This window comes from Dendropsophus ebraccatus, chromosome 12 (assembly GCF_027789765.1).
Source record: "Dendropsophus ebraccatus isolate aDenEbr1 chromosome 12, aDenEbr1.pat, whole genome shotgun sequence".
NCBI classification, from domain to species: domain Eukaryota; kingdom Metazoa; phylum Chordata; class Amphibia; order Anura; family Hylidae; genus Dendropsophus; species Dendropsophus ebraccatus.
The window spans coordinates 69,882,519-69,902,065 of NC_091465.1; the positions used below are offsets into that span (position 1 = coordinate 69,882,519).

Genomic DNA, 19,547 nt, shown 5'->3' on the forward strand with positions numbered 1-19,547 from the left:
TGGAAAAAGGTATCAAGAGATGCACACAAATGCATCCAGTTTTTTTGCATAAAACAGATAAAAAAAAAATTTCAAAAATGCAGTATGAACCCAACCTTATTCATCTCATTCTCTTCTTTTTTTCTCCATTTTGCCTGGAAAACTTCTCCAATCAATTACACAACCTGGCAGATGAGCAGCCGCCGGTACTCCGAACCTTTACAGGATACCTATAGTAAATTCCCTTCTAAAGTCACATCCTATTGGGTCCTGATGCTTGGTTATTCATTGGTTTGCAATTACTTAGTATTGACCCTGTTAGTTATATGACCACAACCCTCTGTTTGCTTCCTGTAACCTGTACTAAATCTTCGTCTCCCTTGACCTTCTGCAAGAAATACTCCTTTCACACTGCATTAAGCAGTGTACAGCAGGGGCTCAGTCTAATGGTGTTGCTGCAATAGACCTGCTCGGCTGCTCCATGTACCCGATAGAAGCTTTTGACATAGCGTGGACCTCCACAGTATTCCCCTGAGCTGGATGGAGTAAAAGGACATACAAAATTTGCGGTATATGTCCTTTCACTAGGATTCTTTTTCATCCTATGTGAGGGTATGCACACACTTTGGAAAATAGACAAAAAATCAGTCGCAGAATTTGCCGCTCGCATCTCCGCCTGTGTCAGACTCCATTCTATGCACGGGCGGATTCTGTCATCCGTCTAAAGAATGAACACGTTGACCTGTGGCTCTCCCATTCGGTCACAGCATGATGAAGTTGGCAGTTCAGTCACATGTTGGGGAACATTGCTAAGTTGGATGTCCTCATTTTCTCCCAAAACATAATTGTGGAACACACAGTGACTAAACAGCAAACCCCATAACTTCTAATAATAAAGTGCTGCCACCTAAAGGCGAAACTGAAAAGCACAGCATATTCCCATCTGGGACATTGATAGCATATCCACAGGATAGGTCAAACTTCCTCTGGATGAGGTTTCCACCTCTTTTGAGTGAAGCTGAAAACAGCCAAGACATTCATTTTATGCAGTCTGCATCACTTGCATTGACTTTTATGGGGTTTAAGCAACTATATAATCACGAGCTGCATTATTTCTGCCACTCTGGAGTTATGCACACCATCATTTGCAGTGCTATACAGTTTCTGATACACCCTTTAAAGTTATCAAGACTTCTGCAAAAGGTCATAAAACAGCCACCTAAGCCATTTTCAGCTTCCTGACTGCAGCACTAACCAGGCCAAAGTGGTCCAGGGAGGCCTTGCTGCAAGCGTGGCATACCCTTCAAAATGGCAGGGACATGTCAAATACAGTAATACTTAGGAGTTCAAACTGTTCGGTATTCAAAAATTTAAAGAGAACCTGTCACCCCCCGTGCCGGGGTGACAGGCCCCCGTCCCCGTTAAGATTCCCCTATACTCACGATCCCGCCGGGTCCCGCTTCCTGAGCTGGTCGGGTCTCGGAGATGTCAACGCCCGAAGCGCGCGCTGACAGCAAGTCAGATGTCCATAGAGAATGAATGGGGAGTCCGATGCTCCGTCATTCTCTATGGGCATCGTACTCATCTCTTAGCGCGCGCGCGCCGGGCTTCGGGAGCTGATATCTCAGTCACCCGACCAGCTCAGGAAGCGGGACCCGGCGGGATCACGTGAGTATAGGGGGATCTAACAGGGGTCGGGAGCCTGTCACCCCGGCACAGGGGGTGACAGTCGTCCTTTAACATAGCATACACAGTACAGTAGTACTGTCAGTGCACCACCATCTCCCATCCTGTACTGTATAAGACTGGAGTGCATGTACAGTAGTAGTACAGTCAGTGCACCACTATCTCCCATCCTGTACACGACTGCTGGAGTGCATATACAGTACAGTAGTAGTACAGTCAGTGCACCACCATCTCCCATCCTGTACTGTATAAGACTGTTGGAGTGCATATACAGTACAGTAGTATAGTCAGTGCACCACCATCTCCCATCCTGTACTGTTTATGACTGCTGGACTGCATATACAGTACAGTAGTAGTATAGTCAGTGCACCACCATCTCCAATCCTGTACTGTATAAGACTGCTGGAGTGCATATACAGTACAGTAGTAGTACAGTCAGCGCACCACCATCTCCCATCCTATACAGTAGTGTATAGGACTGCTGGAGTGTATATACAGTACAGTAGTAGTACAGTCAGTGCACCGCCATCTCCCATCTGTTACAGTGCTGGGGTGGGGGAACTCTATACAGTAAAGGATGAGTGGAGTGTAAGGGACTACTGTACTATAATTGCTGGGTCTGTTGAATATTGTACAGTATATAGTGCTGCTGTGTCCTGTAGGGATTATACTGGGCACCATACAATGTAATAAATGAGTATTTTAGGTATTTATTGGTGGGGGCTGAAACCAAATAAGCATATTTACATTATTTCTTTTAGGAACACATTGCTTGGTTTTCAAACTGCCTTCTGGAACCAATTCAATAACAGAGGTATTACTGTACTTTGATGGTCTCTAACAAATCCGAGTCTGAGTAGGACTAGGTCTCCACATTCTGCTCACTGGGACAGCAGCAAATTTAAAGTGCCACAAGTTGTGAGACACCTACAGGGGTTGTCCGGCTTTGTAAAAATGATGGTCTATCCTCTGAATCAGCTATCAATATTACAGGGGTGTAGACCTCTGGCGATCAGCTGTTTGCTGGTGAGTATCACAGCACCTTTAGCACCTTTAACTGCTGATCGTTCCAGCATTGCCACACTTTTGGTAGTGGCGGTACGAGGTTCTGCAGCATTAACCTGTTCACTTTAATAGGATGCAAAAATGTAACTGTATTAGGCTGGTTTCACATATAGCAGTTTTTTTTTTAACTGCAATTGCAGTTTTTGTGCCATAGCAAGAAGTGGATTCAAATGGAATAGACGTAGCTCAAAAACTGAAGTGGCAGCCTTCCAAAAAGCTGCCATGTGTGAAACCATCCTCACACTCTATTACGCAAGACTACTTTGGATTTATTAAACAAATATTTTATTGCCAAGATGATGCTGGTGGATGGGAATGTTTGTTTCTGATAAAATCCATGTCTTTTTTTACTGCCTACATAGAAATTCTGGAGAAATAAGAGGTAGGTTAGAGAAGATTTAACCCAGTGTGTGCTTGTTAAACAAGTACTCCGCCATGCCGGGGTGACTGCTCCACAACTTCTTCAGGCTGGTTATGTAATCGCCAATCTTCTTTATGGTCTCTGTACTCTCTGACAAGAATGGGGATTCTAAGAAATCAGTCATCTGTAGGAAAAGAAATGGAATTTAAAGGGGTATTAGGGAAAAATATTACTTATGAGAAGCATGGGGGGGGGGGGGCGAATGGTGGATGACAGTCTGGATAACTTAGTCACTATATAAGTGCACACACTACTACTAAAAGGGACAGTAATCCAATAAGCATTAATGTACATTAGACAAATGCAACAAATAAGGTGAAATCTGTATAAGGCTAGTCTAGAAAAGCCTTGACCTAAGCTGCGCCACACCCCTCTAGATGGTGCTGCACAGAGCAATGGACACAGCCTACCACTGTCCAAACAAAGAAACTAAAATAATGCTGACAAGATATATACACAATGCATATATAAAATCACAGCTGCTCTGGCGCAACTCACCCTCTACTAGAGGTCAGGATCATATAGAACCAGATAAAGTCCCCACATGCATTCAAGTCCTCAGTAGGTGTCGATGGCAGATCGTACTAAAAAAGGAGGAAAGCTATAGATATCTTGCTGAGATAGTACAATCACTTATAACAGGGCTATAGTCAACGCACTAATCCATCAATCAATGCTCACTAATGTATCTCGATATAAAACCCTGACCAAATGCTCCCTGACGAAGGAAATCTGTGCATTTCCGAAACGACGTTGGAGTTTTTGTGGTCACCCATGGCCTCCGTACTTTTTTGGCTTGTGACATAAGCTCATCCTTTAGGGCGGAAGTAAGTGGTGCACGTTGCCGGCCGGAGCGTGCCCACAGTTTTTACTCCGCACCATTACTGCAGATCGGGAGATGGTTCTTTGATACTTCAGTGCAATCACACTACGCCGCTGTAATAAGGATGAGGTTTAAAAAAGAAGGAAAAGTGTGCTTTGGAGGGAAATTTGAATGATCCAGGACGGCAAAAGAAAACTTGTAGGTAAAAATATGGTGGGTTTAATTCTTCACCAAAGGAGGTACAAATATCATATAAGCAGGATATCAATCATAAGAGAAATAAGGCAATAGTCTTACAAATGTCTTAGAATGTCTCTGTGGTTCCAGTCTCAGAGTCCCAAAAATGCTGGGGATGTAGTCTTTCCAATGGTGACTCCAGATTTGGCTTGAGAACAAAGAACTTCCTTGGGGGAATTCCTGAGGTGGGGGCTAACAAACCCCAGATGTGCGTGGAGGCTTCTCTTGAAAGATGGTATACAAAAAGACCCCCCAACCAACTAACCTTCTAAGTCTATATACTCTCCTGACCGGGAAAATATATACACTTATGCCCAAATATGGTTACACCCAGTACAACTTATATCCCAAAAATGGTATACTGGCAAAGCTCCAAGTGGATTGGTCAAGCTGGACACGTAGCTATATCTCACTATGATCCATACATTACCCACGTGACCATTTAGACACGACCATATTAGGACTTCCAGTCATCCACCATTTTGGAGGTCAAGAAATTACTAGGTGAGAGTTCAGCCCTATACTCAATATGAGAGTGGAGAAGAGAATGAGACGGTAATACAGTGTAGATATATCTTGGATGATAATAATTTGATTCCACTAATGCCAAAGATAATATGATCCATTCAGCCATTAATAAGGTTAGATGTTATAGAAGGGGTTACAGGTTATTAGTTTTTTACAGCCGCCTGGACCAGACCGCACTACAGACTATATATGTCCACACTGCGGACCATCACATCTTGCCCCGCATGTCTATGATGTCAACTCTGTATACCCAGGTAGGACATTAGTTTTCTTACGCTGGTCAGGGTTTTATATCGAGATACATTAGTGAGCATTGATTGATGGATTAGTGCGTTGACTATAGCCCTGTTATAAGTGATTGTACTATAAGTGATTGTACTATCTCAGCAAGATATCTATAGCTTTCCTCCTTTTTTAGTACGATCTGCCATCGACACCTACTGAGGACTTGAATGCATGTGGGGACTTTATCTGGTTCTATATGATCCTGACCTCTAGTAGAGGGTGAGTTGCGCCAGAGCAGCTGTGATTTTATATATGCATTGTGTATATATCTTGCCAGCATTATTTAAATGCAACAAATACAATGGCTACCTTACAAATCTTGAACCTTACATAGCTTGAAGAGTTGTTTTTTGTTTTTTTTTTTAAAAAACACAATCAGTTATCCACAGCATGACAATTTACTTTGTAGGCCTGTTGTGCACTTACGATACATTTTTCCCATTGACTTTAAGGCTATGTTCCCACTGTATTTTTGCTCACTTTTTTCAACCAAAGACAGGAACGAATTGAAAACACAGAAAGGCTATGTTCACACACTGATTAAATTCAGTGGATGGCCATCATTTATTGGCAAACAATGGCAATTATTTGCCATTAAATGACGGCCATCCACTACATTTCATCAGTGTGTGAACATAGCCTTTCTGTGTTTTCAATCCACTCCTGGTTTTGGTTGGGAAAAAAAAAAGCAAAGATACTGTGTGGGAACATAGCCTCATAAGGAAAGTAAATACCCCCCATTCTCATCATACCCTCTGCCCACCCATTTCAACATTTTGACACCTCGTCAGGTCTGTGCTGGGTGCAGCTTTCATAATTCATCCTCTGGATTTTGCTGTGGAAGTGTAGATTTGAACTCTAAAGAATATTTTTTTTAAGGACCTAGGTAGACCTATACTGGCTTCAGCAAATCCCAATTTACATGTGGTTAGACTGCAGATTCTCAGCGTACCCGTCCTGCGTGAAAGCATCCTTTAACGTCCTGTCTGCACCGTATCTGACATGAACAGAAAAACAGCTGACTCTATTAAGAGATATTGAGAGATTCCGCTGCAATCACATGTGCAGCATGGGATCTTTTGGCCCCATTGAAAGACAGGGAATTGTCTTTAGTAAATGCTGATTTACACGTTCGCTGCCCAAGGCTGTACATAGACTTCTTGCAGTAAGAATTAAAGGGGTTATCCAGCACTACAAAAACATGGCCACTTTTCCCCCTACTGTTGTCTCCAGTTCAGGTGCAGTTTGCAATTAAGCTCCATTTACTTCAATGGAACAGAGTTTCAAAACCCCACCCAAACTGGACACAACAGTAGGGGGAAAGTGGCCATGTTTTTGTAGCGCTGGATTACCCCTTTAAAGGTTTAATCTGGGAATAGAAAAACATTTCTATGTTCTTCCAAAAAGAGCACCACACCTGGACTCTGGGTGTCTGTGGTATTACTATTCTGTTCAATGGAACAGATATGCATCTCATACAGGTTATGTTCACACAACGTCTTTTTTATGCAAAATAATGTCTGTTTGATTGACGGTTGGCAATAATGTTAATGAGTATTGACAGACATCATTGTAAAATCACGGCAGTTAAAAAAAAAAGACGAAGGGGGAGACTTATCAAACATGGTGTAAAGTGAAACTGGCTCAGTTGCCCCTAGCAACCAATCAGATTCCACCTTTCATTTTCCATAGAGTCTGAGGAAAGAAAGGTGGAGTCTGATTGGTTACTAGGGGCAACTGAGCCAGTGTCACTTTACACCATGTTTAATAAATCTCCCCCATTGTGTGAATATAGACCCACAAATTGAGGATAGGAAAGGTGCTGTTTCTGCATAAAAAAGCAATGGCTTCCAAACCTGGATAACTTTTTTAAAGGGGTATGGCAAGAAAAATTAACTTTCCCCCATCCACAGGATAGGAGAAAAGTAGAAGAGTCACGGTTTAGAGGTCGGACCCCCGCGATCTCCTACTTTCCCCCCGGAAAAGGGTCTCCTAACATAACACAAAACATAACACAAGTGTTCATGAAAAATCTTAAAAGTGTTATGTCTAGCTTTACCAAGTATCTGGCATTACTATGTTAAGGGTGAAGAAAACCAAACTTTCTAGTTGTGTAACTAGCCAGTGTGCTAAAGTGCATGCTGAAGCTTCTAGGCCCATGCGTGCACAATCCTCCTCCTCCCTCCCCCCCCCCCCCAAACATCTTGTGCAGGGCCCTCAGCCCCTCCAAGGCACAATATGACGGCACAGCCTCCCTACAGCTATACAGGATCTTTTAGTGTGATGAATGGATAGTTTAGAGGCAGTATGACAGTCAGACTCTTACATGGGGGTCATTCTTTTCTCCAGCTACACGGTGTAGATCCAGCAGGGCTTGGTTCACGGTCTTCTCCAGCTTCAGGGCTGTCTGTAGGGCTTCTAAACCATTTGTCCAGTCATCCTTCTCTGGTTTCTAACAGAGGAGAAGATATAAAGTAAGGGTCCTTTTACATGCAGTGATCTACGGCTGTCTGCAGCTGCAAATGGGCGCTGATCACTGAGATCAGCCCTCGTTTACAGTTCTTTTATAAGGCGAGAACAACAGCAGATCGTAATAGATTATGATAATATACGGTTGTAGCTGAATGTATACAAGGACTGCTGCTGTATATAACTCCAGGCAAAGGTCTTAAAAATGTTTACATGAGACTTTCAAGGGTAAATTCACATTCCTCTGAGTTTCCTTGTAATTCCTCAAAGGAATAATCCAGGCTTAGAAAAACATGACCACTTTCTTCCAGAAACAGCACCACTCCTGTCTTGAGTTTGGGTGTGGTATTGCAGCTCAGTTCTATTGACATGAATAAAGTTGAATTGTAATACCACACACATATAAGAACAGAGGTGGCACAATTTCTGAAAGAATTTTTTCTCTAATCCTGGATAACCCCTTTAAGGATTCAGCCTATGTTTTTCGTTCCACTATGGGACAATCTATTAGACCCAGTCATAGCGGGCATTCACATGTTCTGTGCACAGTCCGTAAATACAAATAATGTGCTACAGAGCAGAGTTCGGAGCTCCCGGCATGACCATTCATGAGAATTCCGGGAGCTCTGAAATGATTTCAATCTTCACACTATGGTACCAACATGTGGGCCATGTAAAAGTACCAACGATCAGTGTGGTATACTTGTTTGGAGGCCTTATTCAAGAGGCATTTTCCTCAAGAAGCCTAGCTCCATCCTAGAAGAATTATGTAGCACTCAGGTGGACATTTATGAAAATTACGGCCAGGGCGTACACCAGGGAGAAGACGCTGGGATGATGACCCCCATCATACACCCTCCCCGTCACACATACCAGCCTCATGGTAGTAAAATGTGTTTGACAATACCAGAGACTAGTGGCTGGAGCTCAGAGCTCACCTCGATGCTCTGAAGGAAGACGCGTCCTCCTCTCTGGTTCTGATACTTGATCAGCTTCTCGGCATGTTCCTTCTCCTCCTCTGAACGCTCATGGAAAAACTTGGAAAAATTGGCAAGTGCTACATCGTCTCGGTCAAAATAGGAAGACTATGGGAGAACAGTAACATGTGACCATTAGTTGTATGTAGGTGCACAGATTAAGACCTGCAACTGTTTGTATGGCACCATGTTCCTTTCCAAATGTATTATTTCCATAGATTATTGCTGATACAGCTGTGTGCACGAGCTCTAGTCAACCACACACAACAAACCATCCTTCTGTAGAATAAATTTGGCTGGATTCACACTACATTTTTCTTCATCCATTTTTGCAAAAAAAAAAAAAAAGGATTTGTATGCATCAGTTTCGATCCATTTTCCGTTATATAAAAAAATGGATCAAAATGCATCAGTCTTTGGTAACTTACACAAACATGGTTGACTGCATTTTTGTGTACGCTAAAAAAACGGATGCGTTTTGATCCTCTTTCTGTAATGGAAGTCAATGAAAAAAAAAAAAAAGCATACAAATGCATTTTTTTTTTGTTTTTTTTTTTTAAACAGATGAAAAAAAAAAAAAAAGTGCAGTGTGAACCCAGCCTTACCAGGTATCTGGCAGCAGCCAATTTCCCAGTACACATTGATATAATCATGTACATTCTGCTCATTTGAGCACGCAGGACTATTGAGAAATCCATACACAGTAGTCGGCTAAACATTGCCGCTAACAGTTACCCAATGTGTTCCAGCTTCTGACCTGCAGCAGGTATAACTTATGCACTGGATAGGTGACAACTATCAGACAGGTGAGAATTGCTGCATGAAGAATACCCCTTTAGCTGTCAGACACATATAGCTGCATTGTTGTGTAGCCTGAAGGCTGTGCAGTGTATGGGATTGACTAACATCACATCCACTACAATGTAATATCTGCAAGACCATTATGTGTTATTATGTTGTCTTAAAGGGGGAAAAATTATATATAATATTAAACTTCATTATTACATAAATCTAATTTTTCTTTATATACAAACGGATTTATGCAAGCGAATACTCATATATAGCCCTGGAATGGGCCAGGCAGCACGTTAGCTATGTAGTTACATAACACCATGTCGTACGTGGAAACTTATATAATTAAAGACACAAAGGGAGACGCAGTAAAGCGTACAGCACAGAAGATGAGGGATCACTAGAAGAACACACAGGAAGCACATACATGACGCTTTATTCACAGACACAGCAAGGTCACAACGTGTACACGTATTAGTCACAGGCAGGCGGGGTCTCACCATAGACAGGTAGATGTAGGAGCTGTGGTATTTCAGGTTCACAGTACGGTTGAGGCCGGCTTCACAGTCTTGGTGGAAGTTGTGTCTGATCTGAGACTCCATGATTATCTGTAGAATGCAGCCAGATGAATGAATAGGGACAAGCCGCCCCTCCCCCCTATATAGAGGCTGCAGGGGGAGGAAGCCCCACCTAAGGCTCCGCTCTCCCCTCCCTCCACAGCAGCAGGGCTCTGATAGTAAACACAGGCCTAGCACATGTCCTCAGGCACGCATGCTGTGTAGGAGTGCAAACCTGCATACACATATATATATATATATATATATATATATATATATATATAATGCCGTTCTGATGGTACACAAGTTTATCGACTATAGCTTTTCTTTTCTTCTAATTGTTGGTGTCGTAGTATATTCCTAATGTTACATACATAAGATGAGAATAATTACCAAAACTATATGATAATACTGTATCATTATATAACCTTTGTATATGACATCACTTTCTGATGGGTTGGGGGTACGCCTGCCGGTACCCCCAGACAGTGTCTTATATTAATTTTTGCTCCCAAATATGCTCTATGTCTTATTTTCAGGGGATGTCTTATTTTTCCATGAAGAACTCACAAAAAAAAAGAACATTTATTATATACTGTACAGTAGTTGTCATCACAAACCAGCATAACCAGACATAAGCCTGGTGGCGGAGGGTGGCGGAAGGGGGTCTTATGTTGGGGGATGCCTTATTTTAAGTTATTCTGTAAATCCTGCACTATGCCTTACTTTCAGAGGATGTCTTATTTTCGGGGAAACAGGGTAGAAGCATACTGCAGATCCTGAACAGCACGTGGCCAAAGGGGTCTCTGCAGCAGAACCAGCCGTAGGGTAGATGGCGCCCTGTGCAAAACTTTCGTTCATGTCGGCTGATCGTTGCGTCGTTTGTCTTTCAAACTTGTTGAAGACCAAATGACTCATACAGCAACGATCTGCTGCCGCTGCTCTGTCGGATAGGCGCAGCAGTAGCAGACTGCTGCTGTATGCTATGGGCTGCCTGGACAATCTAGCGATCACCAGGGCAGCCTCCCCGCTGCTGCGTGGAATAACGGCGTCAGTGAGCGGGAAACGAGGAGAAAACAAGCTCCTCATAGTCGACCCGTGGAATAGGGGCTTAAAACCTACAGCCTCCCACCCCTCCAGATGAAATCCACCAACTGACCCCCCACCCAGCTCTACAAACAAGCACTCGACAGAATCCCCCAGCCCCCCAGATGGCCAAAGCATAGTAATCCGTGATCTGTGCCCCTCCCCCCCCCAGCAGACCTGAAGTGATGCAACCTGTGCTCAGGCCGTATTTTTCAGTTGTTTGCGAAAATACGCCCGTTGTTATGAAATACGGCTGTGTTTTTTACGTAGTGTGAACCCGGCCTCACTCTTCTGGCTTCTTCTGGCTTCTTCTGGCACACTCACAATTCTCAACAGCCATTATTTTATACTCTCTTCAATGGAAATCATTGAAGACTGAAAACAACGGCCATTATTTAAAAATAAAATGGTGGCTGTTATTTTACTAAAAAAGACAGTGTGTGAACATGGTCTTACTGCGTACCTGTCACAAAGTCCACTGACCTGATCCCGGAGGTTTGGGTAGACATGGATGTGAACATGTTTTGGCTATGTTCACACAACGTATATTTTCGTAAAACCATGGCCGTTTTATAATGGCCGTGATTATTACGAAAATATACGTTACCTTGCTGTGTATGGGATCCTGGCCAAAGCGCATACACATAGTATACGCTCCGGCCGGTATCCCTAGCAGCGCCGCAAACAACTGACATGTCAGTTTTCTGCGCCCGCTATTCATTGAATAGTGGCCACAGAAAACCCTGTCAGTGTACACTATGGAACAAGGGTGGCTCTGGCCGCTCGCTCCATAGTGTGCAGTGGAGAGTTCTGATGCTGGCGCGTACTGCAGTACCAGCAGGGATGATCTTTTCAGAGACAGGCTGTTCCGTGACCCGGACAGGTCACGGAACGTCCGGTCTCTTGCGTTGTGTGAACATAGCCTTAGACTGTAATGTGTGCGACCCCCATTCTTCTCTAATAAGGGCCTGGTGCATTATGGTCTCAGCGTGTTTATATCCATGTCTACCCAAACTTCTTGCCACAAGGTCAGCAGACTTTGTGACAGGTACGCTTTAACCAAACCTACATGGCAGTCTCCTGGCCCTTTCCTGATGATGCTCAGGCTGCGTTTGGTCATGCAGAATCCAGTGCGACTTGGAAAAGTGTTATTTCAGTGTTATATACATGGATTTTATAAAGACTGCTTAGTGGTATTATACTCCATACTGCTAAGTGCCATCTTTTTCCTTAGGTAGAGCCTGTCTGTGTCAGGGACTGACTGGTCAGTGATGTAAGTGAATTGTATTGAACTATAGTACAGGGCACAGCCACCTATGTTTGCTGATCATGTTGTATGGCAATCTGCTGATGGATGCCTATAGAAGGGCCATGTCATAGACTTTTACCACCTGTGTATTTTTCCATGTTGTCTGAATGGCCCTGGGCAATAATGTCTTCCAGTAAACCATTTAGTGCTGATATATAGGAGCGGTCACCACATTAACCTGTACACCACCCATGAATTTACAGTCAAAATGTGCTGAGCGCTCAAGACGTACGGCTCTGCCCTGCCAAATGGAGATAAGAGGTTCTGCAGCCGCAGACAAATGACATCTAGATGATAAGAGGCAGAAGTTGAATGTAGCAATAGCAGAGAGACATGGAGGCCTATAGGAGGCTTTATGCAAGGTTGTGCTTTTTAGGTCAGCCCAATAGAGTTATCAGACAAGGCTACATGACTGTTACAAGAGCCCTTGGAATGGGTCATCTGCACGTGGACAAAAGCAATTTCCATCTCTATATGTGAACAATGAATTTCCATTTTCTGATAAAAAAAGCAGCAGGCTTATATATATATATTAGGAATATACAAAATGTTTTAGTATGCAATGTTTAAGAACAGGAGAAGGGCTTGTGGTGTTGATGTAGATAATACACATTAGGGCACAGGAATGGGCTAAGTCACATGACTCTTAACCCATTAACTGAGCAGTAAAGTTCTGACTCCAGGTCTTTCCATTACACCATTACATCTGTAAGAATTGCCTCCTGTCCCCGTAGATTTGACAATAACAAATATAACATCAGTGTTCCCCAACCTGTGGCTCTCCAGCTTTTGCTCAACTACAACTCCCATCATAAGTACAATTGTTTAAGGTGAATAAGTTCACAATGACACCGTATTATAAAGACAAGAGATGTGCAGTGTCCTGGTACCTGGTCTGCTTGCTGCTGGCGTAGTTAGTTGTCATGTGGCAGTAAACTGGTCACAGAGTATGGGTCCAGTATGGGTCATGTCAGTCAGAACATGTCTAACCTCTCCCCCCCCCCCCCCCCCCCCCAATGCGCTGGAACAAACCAGTCAGGGTCTAGTCCTGGTTAAGGCCAGCGAGAAACCTCCTGTCTGCTTCTCTCTGCCAGCATGCCTGCTGGGCATAAACTAGTCCTGGCTCTGCCAATGAAATAATCCAAGTTAATTCAGGCCTAGCCAGCCTCTGGTGTTTATGATGATTTCCAGGGAATTGTGTGATGTGTAATACAATCCACAAGCTGCAATTAATTCATGCTCAAAGAACATCATCAAAAATCCTTAAAGGGAACCAATTAGCACGATATGGTTCCCTGTAGCACAGTATACATCTACTGTGCAGCTTGTGGCGCATACCAGGGGTGGCAACTAGTCATCTGGCCGGGGAGCTGCCCTTGACTAGTCACAACACTCAGAATGTCAGCACGCTCTGTGGTGATGATTGACAGGCAGAGAGGCCAGTAACATTGCTCCCTGCCTGTCAATCATTCCCGCACTGTACGCTGACAGGCAGAGAGCGGTGACTAGTCACAGGCAGCTTCCTGTCCAGATGACTAGTTGCGGCAGTGCAGCTTAATAGAACATCTTTTTTTCCCCCTTTGCTGCAGCCGCAGTTGGTATGCTCTGCGAGCAGCACAGTAGATGTGCAGTGGTAGGAGCACAATCATGCTGATCGGTTCCTTTTAATCCCCCTCTGAGAGGGACAGAACTAAATTCAGAAGGAAGTAAAATAGAAACAAGTGCCGTCCTGTAACTCATGGACTTTTAGTGGCCTCCTAGCTGGAGCCATTGCTATATGACTTCCTGAACCTCACCGCCTTACACCCTGCAATAGGGCATTGTAGCACACAACTGTTAGTAACCCAAATCTTCTAAGTAGTTTTACTGACCGTGTGGTGCCAACCTATGAATTTCCCTTTACAGCAGAGTATACATTTGGACTATATTTCCAAGTTTAATCCTTAAAGTGCTAGAGGGGATAATCCAGTCACAGTCACTCCTAGAGACTCTCTAAACTCCCTTTCCAGCTACAAAGGGAAATTTGCGTGAACTGCATTTCCTGTGCTTTACAAAAGACTGTATACTAGATCTGCTTATACAGAGAAACTGCCTCAGTAAAGAAGGTTTATTACATGTTCACACATGGGTCTGTTTGCACTACAATCATGGGCATTCTACCTCTGCACCTGGAAACTGTACCCTACGGTCATAGATTATCCCATAGGTGCAGACCCCCATTGAGTCACAGGTGGAAGACATCTATGGCATTCAAATCTTTTTCATAATGGGTATCTGAGCAATTTTTGCGAAAGCATTATTACATTAAAACGAGAAATTACCACGGTATAGTGTAGTGTAGGTTACTTCCACTTAAGACCCTATTACACTGAACAATTATTGGCCTTACTTGTCCGATCACCAACCACTTAAGCCGATTAGTGTAATAGAATATGTTCAAAAGCCACGATCAGGCGCCATACACAAGGTCTGCTGATTGTGGTCTTTTAACATGTTCAAAGATCAGCGATGATCTGCAGTGCGTCGCTCTGTGCAACAGAAGTGAAGTCAGCAGACAGGCCGCCCAAATGATCAAAAGATTGTTTGGGTGGCCCCTCCCGCAGCTCCCCGATTGCTGTTTGTGCGTGCAATAGCACAGGCAGCAAGGGGAGAACGAGGGGGAAGCAAGCGCTGAGATGACAGGTCACATGAAATACAGCCTTTAGCTGATACAGTAAAGTTTACCTGTTTGCATGATAGCAGTGTGTCTGGACTGTCTCACACACCATCATAGGTACACCAACAGACACCAGGGACTTCCTAGAATCAAGTAAACCCCCATTTACAAAAGCCGCATGGGTCTACAAGATTAGCCAGCCACAAAGATACTTTGAGTAATAATTGAATGCCGCACCCGTACTAATATTGGGAAAGTTCCCGCCTCACCAGACTGGACCCAGTCCGGGAATCCAAACGAGCAGTGGCAGAGACAGCACTGATATGTGAAAAAAATCTTGGGATTAATTCACACCCTCTTGCTTTTCAAGCTAGATTAAAGCGGAAATGTCGCGTAAGAGGGTATGAATAAAGTCACAAGATTTTTTCACATATCAGTACTGTCTCTCCTACGGCTTTATCGCAAGATACTTTGTCCAAGGTCCAACTTCCCTCAGCCCCGAACTACTGCACCCATCCTCCTCCTGAGCACCACATTTATACCATGGAGCCCCATGGCCCCAATACCTTGCTGTATAGGCTCTATGGCCGTATGTTTAATTAGGACTCTCTCCTACCCCCATGCCCATATGCAAAGATTTTTAAGTGTACCTGTCATTAGAACAAACTTCTCACATGTCATAACCACGTGTTTGTATCGGTGCTGAGACTCCTGCTGATCACTAGAACGAAGGGGAAAAATCGCTCAGCAGCAACACGCTCTGCCCCTCCATCCCCACTCTCGCTGCTAATGTTGCAATTGATGGAATTATAATGGAGCCCAGTGGCGTAAGTGACTAAGCATAGTCATAACTGCATTGCTTTCAGTTAAAGGAACATTTATAGATACCGGGAGGCCTGCTCGGCCAACTCGTGCTGCAAATGGTGACAGCATAGGGGGCCCAGTGTATTGCAGGAGCAGGCCACAGGGCCCCCTGATGTGGTGGGCCCCATAGCAGCTGCTATGGCTGCTACAATGGTAGTTACACCCCTGATGGAGCCTATGGAACTTCTGGCAATCACATCTACAGGAAGTTCTATAGGCTCCACTAAAATTCTTCCAATTTCAACATTAGCAGTGAGAGCGGAGATGAAGGGGCAGAGCGCATTGCTGCTGAGCGCTTTTTCCCCTTCGTTTTAGTAATCAGCGGGGGTCCCAGCACCAATACAAACGTGGTTATAACACGTCAGAAGTTTGTTCTAATGACAGGTTCACTTTAATCGATCTCGGATATAAGACTCCTTGGTAGGTAAATTATACATGACCGTATCCTTTTTTTTTTTTGCACTTGTCACTTGCATCGCTTGTATATGTAGTGAACATTGTATATATGAACATTGCTGTACTTCATCATAACATTCACAGCGCCCCCTGCTGGCCTGGGTAAGAAAACATCAGTAAAGACACATACAATCTACATGATGTAACTGAGACGTTATTCCTGACCACAGGGGACTGAAATAATTGATGGAAAGAAAATCCACAGGCGTATAAGATGATCCATAATACAAGGTAACATCCTGTTGTTTGGAGCCTGGCGTGACTCTGCAGTAATTCTACCCAATGAGATGGAGTCATTTATCACATTAGGAGGTTGTGGGCTCAGGTGTCTATGTGATTCAGCAGAAACATGTAAGGTGTGACTATAGCCTCAGCGGGCTATAAAATCCTCCGAGTGACTGAAGACATCAGTCAGTAAGAGTTCTTGCTTCAACAGTGATTGAACGGAACCCTGCTGGCACCATCCTTATCCTGTTCTTCGAGGGACGATAACCAACCAAGAAGATGTTCTCTCAAGTGCGCCAGAACTACAGCCATGACTGCGAGGCAGCAGTTAACCGCATGGTCAATCTCAAGCTGTACTCATCTTATACCTACCTGTCCATGGTGAGTTCTAGAGATCTTCTCTATGAATGGTGTCTATATAGGTCATTGTGGAGGGAGCAAGATGGGCCTGTTCTTGCCATATTAGTAGAGATGATCAAACAGGGCTGAGGTTCAGGTTCATATGAACCTGAGCCATTGGCATTTGGCTCTCGCTGTCTTCCCGTTCCGTGGGAAAGGTGGACACAGCCCGAGTACCACCTGGAAAACAGGGATACAGCTATTACCTAGGCTATATCCCTGTTTTCCAGGCAGTACTCGGCTTGTCTCCACCTTCCCCAGGGAACGGGAAGGCAGCGAAAGTCAAATGCCGATGGTTTGGGTTTGTACGAACCTGAACCTCGGCCCTGTTCGATCATCTCTATAGTTCTATATGTTCTATAGTTACTCTTTTCTGGTCCACCTATTGGCCCCTCAGATGTATAATGAATTGATGTTTTATTTTACTTTTCTCTGTGAGTCTTTTATTATTATTATTATTATTTTCAAGTTCTACTATTTTGACCGTGATGACGTCGCCCTTCACCACGTGGCTGAGTTCTTCAAGGAGCGGAGCCACGAGGAGAGGGAACATGCTGAGAAATTCATGAAGTGTCAGAACAAACGTGGTGGACGAGTCGTTCTACAGGAAATCAAGGTGAGATGGGAGGGAGGGAGTGTAATAAGTGGGCAGTGACCAGAGATGATAAAACGTGAAAGTAAGAAGCTATGAGTCTTGTGTACAGAGCTATATACTGCACATACAGTTCAGTGGAGTCTCTTGAGCTGTATATTAAAGGGGTTGTTCACCGAAAAAAAATTGGGGGGGTAAACTACCCCTTTACAGGATAGGGCATCAATGTCTGACATATTGTGTCAAAGCCATGATACGTAGAGCAAGGGGGAAGACGCTTCTTTCTGTTCTGTGTTTGCGACAGGAGATAGTCCCATAGAATTTCCATGGAAGTCTTTTCTCGGTCACATGGACAGAGCTGGATATATCTAGTGATCGGTGTGGGTTTCAACCAAGTGATCAAAACTTTTGATATGTCTCTACAACATGGCAAAAGTTTTGTGAATTGACAGGGCCCATTTAAAACCATCTCCATTTTATTTCATCAGCACTTTAGCGTGGTTTTGCTTTGAACTGCCATTGAAAACTATGGGAGTGAAAATAAAAACTACACTGGGAAACCAAATCCATGCCCTAAGGCCAGTTTTTTTTACCTGTACACACTGGCTTTATTGACTATAAGAATGTAATATTGCCCTCTAAAGGCCATAAGTAATACTGCAGCTTTTTGGTAGTATTTTTGCAGGGAGCCTAGATGTGTGTAATCCTACTAAAGTATTGTATTGTGTAAGCATCTTTGTATTTAGTATTATATATTCTACATAAAAAATAAATAAATGACATAACACACACTATATATATATATATATATATATATATATATATATATATATATATATATATATATAATGTTAAGATTATTACAATATAAATAATGTTTATTGGAGGTTTGGGAATCCTTTGGTTTTATTACTTTTGAGCTTTTATGTAACTAAAACATCTATTTTGTTGTCCAGAAACCAGACCGAGATGAATGGGGAAGCCCCCTGGAGGCCATGCAAGCGGCTCTGTCCTTGGAGAAGACTGTTAACCAGGCCCTTCTGGAACTACATAATGTGGCTATGGAACGAAAAGACCCCCATGTGAGTAAACACACCACTACAGATAGGTTTACATTTATTTAAAGTTAATTTTCTTTCCGTTAAAGAAATTTATCATTAAAGGGGTGGAAAAAATTGTGTTCAAATCAACTGGTGTCAGAAATTTATACAAATTTGTAAATTACTTCTATTAAAGAACCTCAGTCCTTCCAGTACCTATCAGCTGCTGTATGTCATGCAGGAAGTGGTGTTTTCTTTCCAGTCTGACACAGTGCTCTCTGCTGCCACCTCTGTCCATGTCAGGAACTGTTCAGAGCAGTAGCAAATCCTTATAGAAAACCTCTCTTGACAGTTCATGTCGCGGACAGAGGTGGCAGTAGAGAGCACTTCTTTAAAACAGGATTTACCAGGACACAGAATGATGCATATTTTTTGTATAAACATGATGTGAGCAGAGCCTAATATTATGTAATGGTATAACTTTATAGACCTCTAATACCTATTAAGTTCAGTGTTCTCTATTGGTCATTGTAACTTACACTTTGCTTTCCCCTTCAGCTCTGTGACTTACTGGAGTGTGAGTATCTGAAAGAACACGTGGAGCACATTAAGAAGATAGGAGACCACATTACCAACCTGAAGCGCCTGGGGGTCCCCAATAATGGCATGGGGGAATATCTGTTTGATAAGCACAGTATGGAGTGAAGCCGCTAGAACAGCACATCAGGATGAGCCCCTGAACACCGGGGTCTCTTATTATTCATATTAGAATATCCGGCCTATAATATGAGATTGTAATTGGAGTGAAATAATAAAGTTGTGCTGTGTCAATGCAGGAATCACTATGTCTCTGAGTGGTTTTTATTATATTTCTTTAGTTAGTAAACTCACTTTAAAGTAGGCATTCTTATCTGCAGCCAACATTTACCCCCAAACTTTATCTGGATGTAATAGAAGCTTTTCAATGTACTGTACATTACATGTCCCATCAGGGCAGCTTGCCATTGTGGACATCATTTATTACTGTATCCCAAATACCCCAAGACAATACTGCCATATACAACCCACATAGTATATAGCAGGGGTGGGGAACCTTTTCCA

At 43.3% G+C, this 19,547-nt stretch overlaps 2 protein-coding genes across 3 annotated transcripts; one reads left to right on the forward strand and one right to left on the reverse strand.

The window, feature by feature from the left end:
• Positions 1-2,998: 2,998 nt before the first annotated feature.
• On the reverse strand, positions 2,999-9,957 carry LOC138770107 (ferritin, lower subunit). Its single transcript, XM_069949044.1, has 4 exons — positions 9,763-9,957; positions 8,432-8,578; positions 7,351-7,476; positions 2,999-3,275 (listed from the first exon to the last, which is right to left on the reverse strand). Exons 1-4 carry the CDS (start codon positions 9,862-9,864, stop codon positions 3,129-3,131), a joined length of 522 nt encoding a protein of 173 aa, XP_069805145.1. The 5' UTR covers positions 9,865-9,957; the 3' UTR covers positions 2,999-3,128.
• Positions 9,183-19,268, forward strand: LOC138770106 (ferritin, middle subunit-like). Of its 2 annotated transcripts, XM_069949043.1 has the most exons (5): positions 9,183-9,276; positions 16,627-16,796; positions 17,284-17,430; positions 18,363-18,488; positions 19,005-19,268. In XM_069949043.1, the coding sequence occupies exons 2-5, from the start codon at positions 16,695-16,697 to the stop codon at positions 19,149-19,151; spliced, it is 522 nt and encodes a 173-aa protein (XP_069805144.1). In that variant the 5' UTR covers positions 9,183-9,276; positions 16,627-16,694; the 3' UTR covers positions 19,152-19,268. The 2 variants fall into 2 exon arrangements, with proteins under 2 accessions (XP_069805144.1, XP_069805143.1); XM_069949042.1 differs by lacking the exon at positions 9,183-9,276 and having other exon boundaries at positions 16,283-16,796.
• The last annotated feature ends 279 nt before the right edge of the window (positions 19,269-19,547 follow it).

Bases quoted from the DNA above. Each gene is read 5' to 3' on its own strand.
- LOC138770106 (XM_069949043.1), top strand. From the start codon at position 16,695: ATGTTCTCTCAAGTGCGCCAGAACTACAGCCATGACTGCGAGGCAGCA. The intron at 16,797-17,283 runs GTGAGTTCTAGA...ATTATTTTCAAG, and splicing joins CTTATACCTACCTGTCCATG to TTCTACTATTTTGACCGTGA. The intron at 17,431-18,362 runs GTGAGATGGGAG...TTTGTTGTCCAG, and splicing joins TCGTTCTACAGGAAATCAAG to AAACCAGACCGAGATGAATG.
- LOC138770107 (XM_069949044.1), bottom strand. From the start codon at position 9,864: ATGGAGTCTCAGATCAGACACAACTTCCACCAAGACTGTGAAGCCGGC. The intron at 7,477-8,431 runs GTGAGCTCTGAG...CTCCTCTGTTAG, and splicing joins TCTTCCTTCAGAGCATCGAG to AAACCAGAGAAGGATGACTG. The intron at 3,276-7,350 runs GTAAGAGTCTGA...CTTTTCCTACAG, and splicing joins GAGAAAAGAATGACCCCCAT to ATGACTGATTTCTTAGAATC.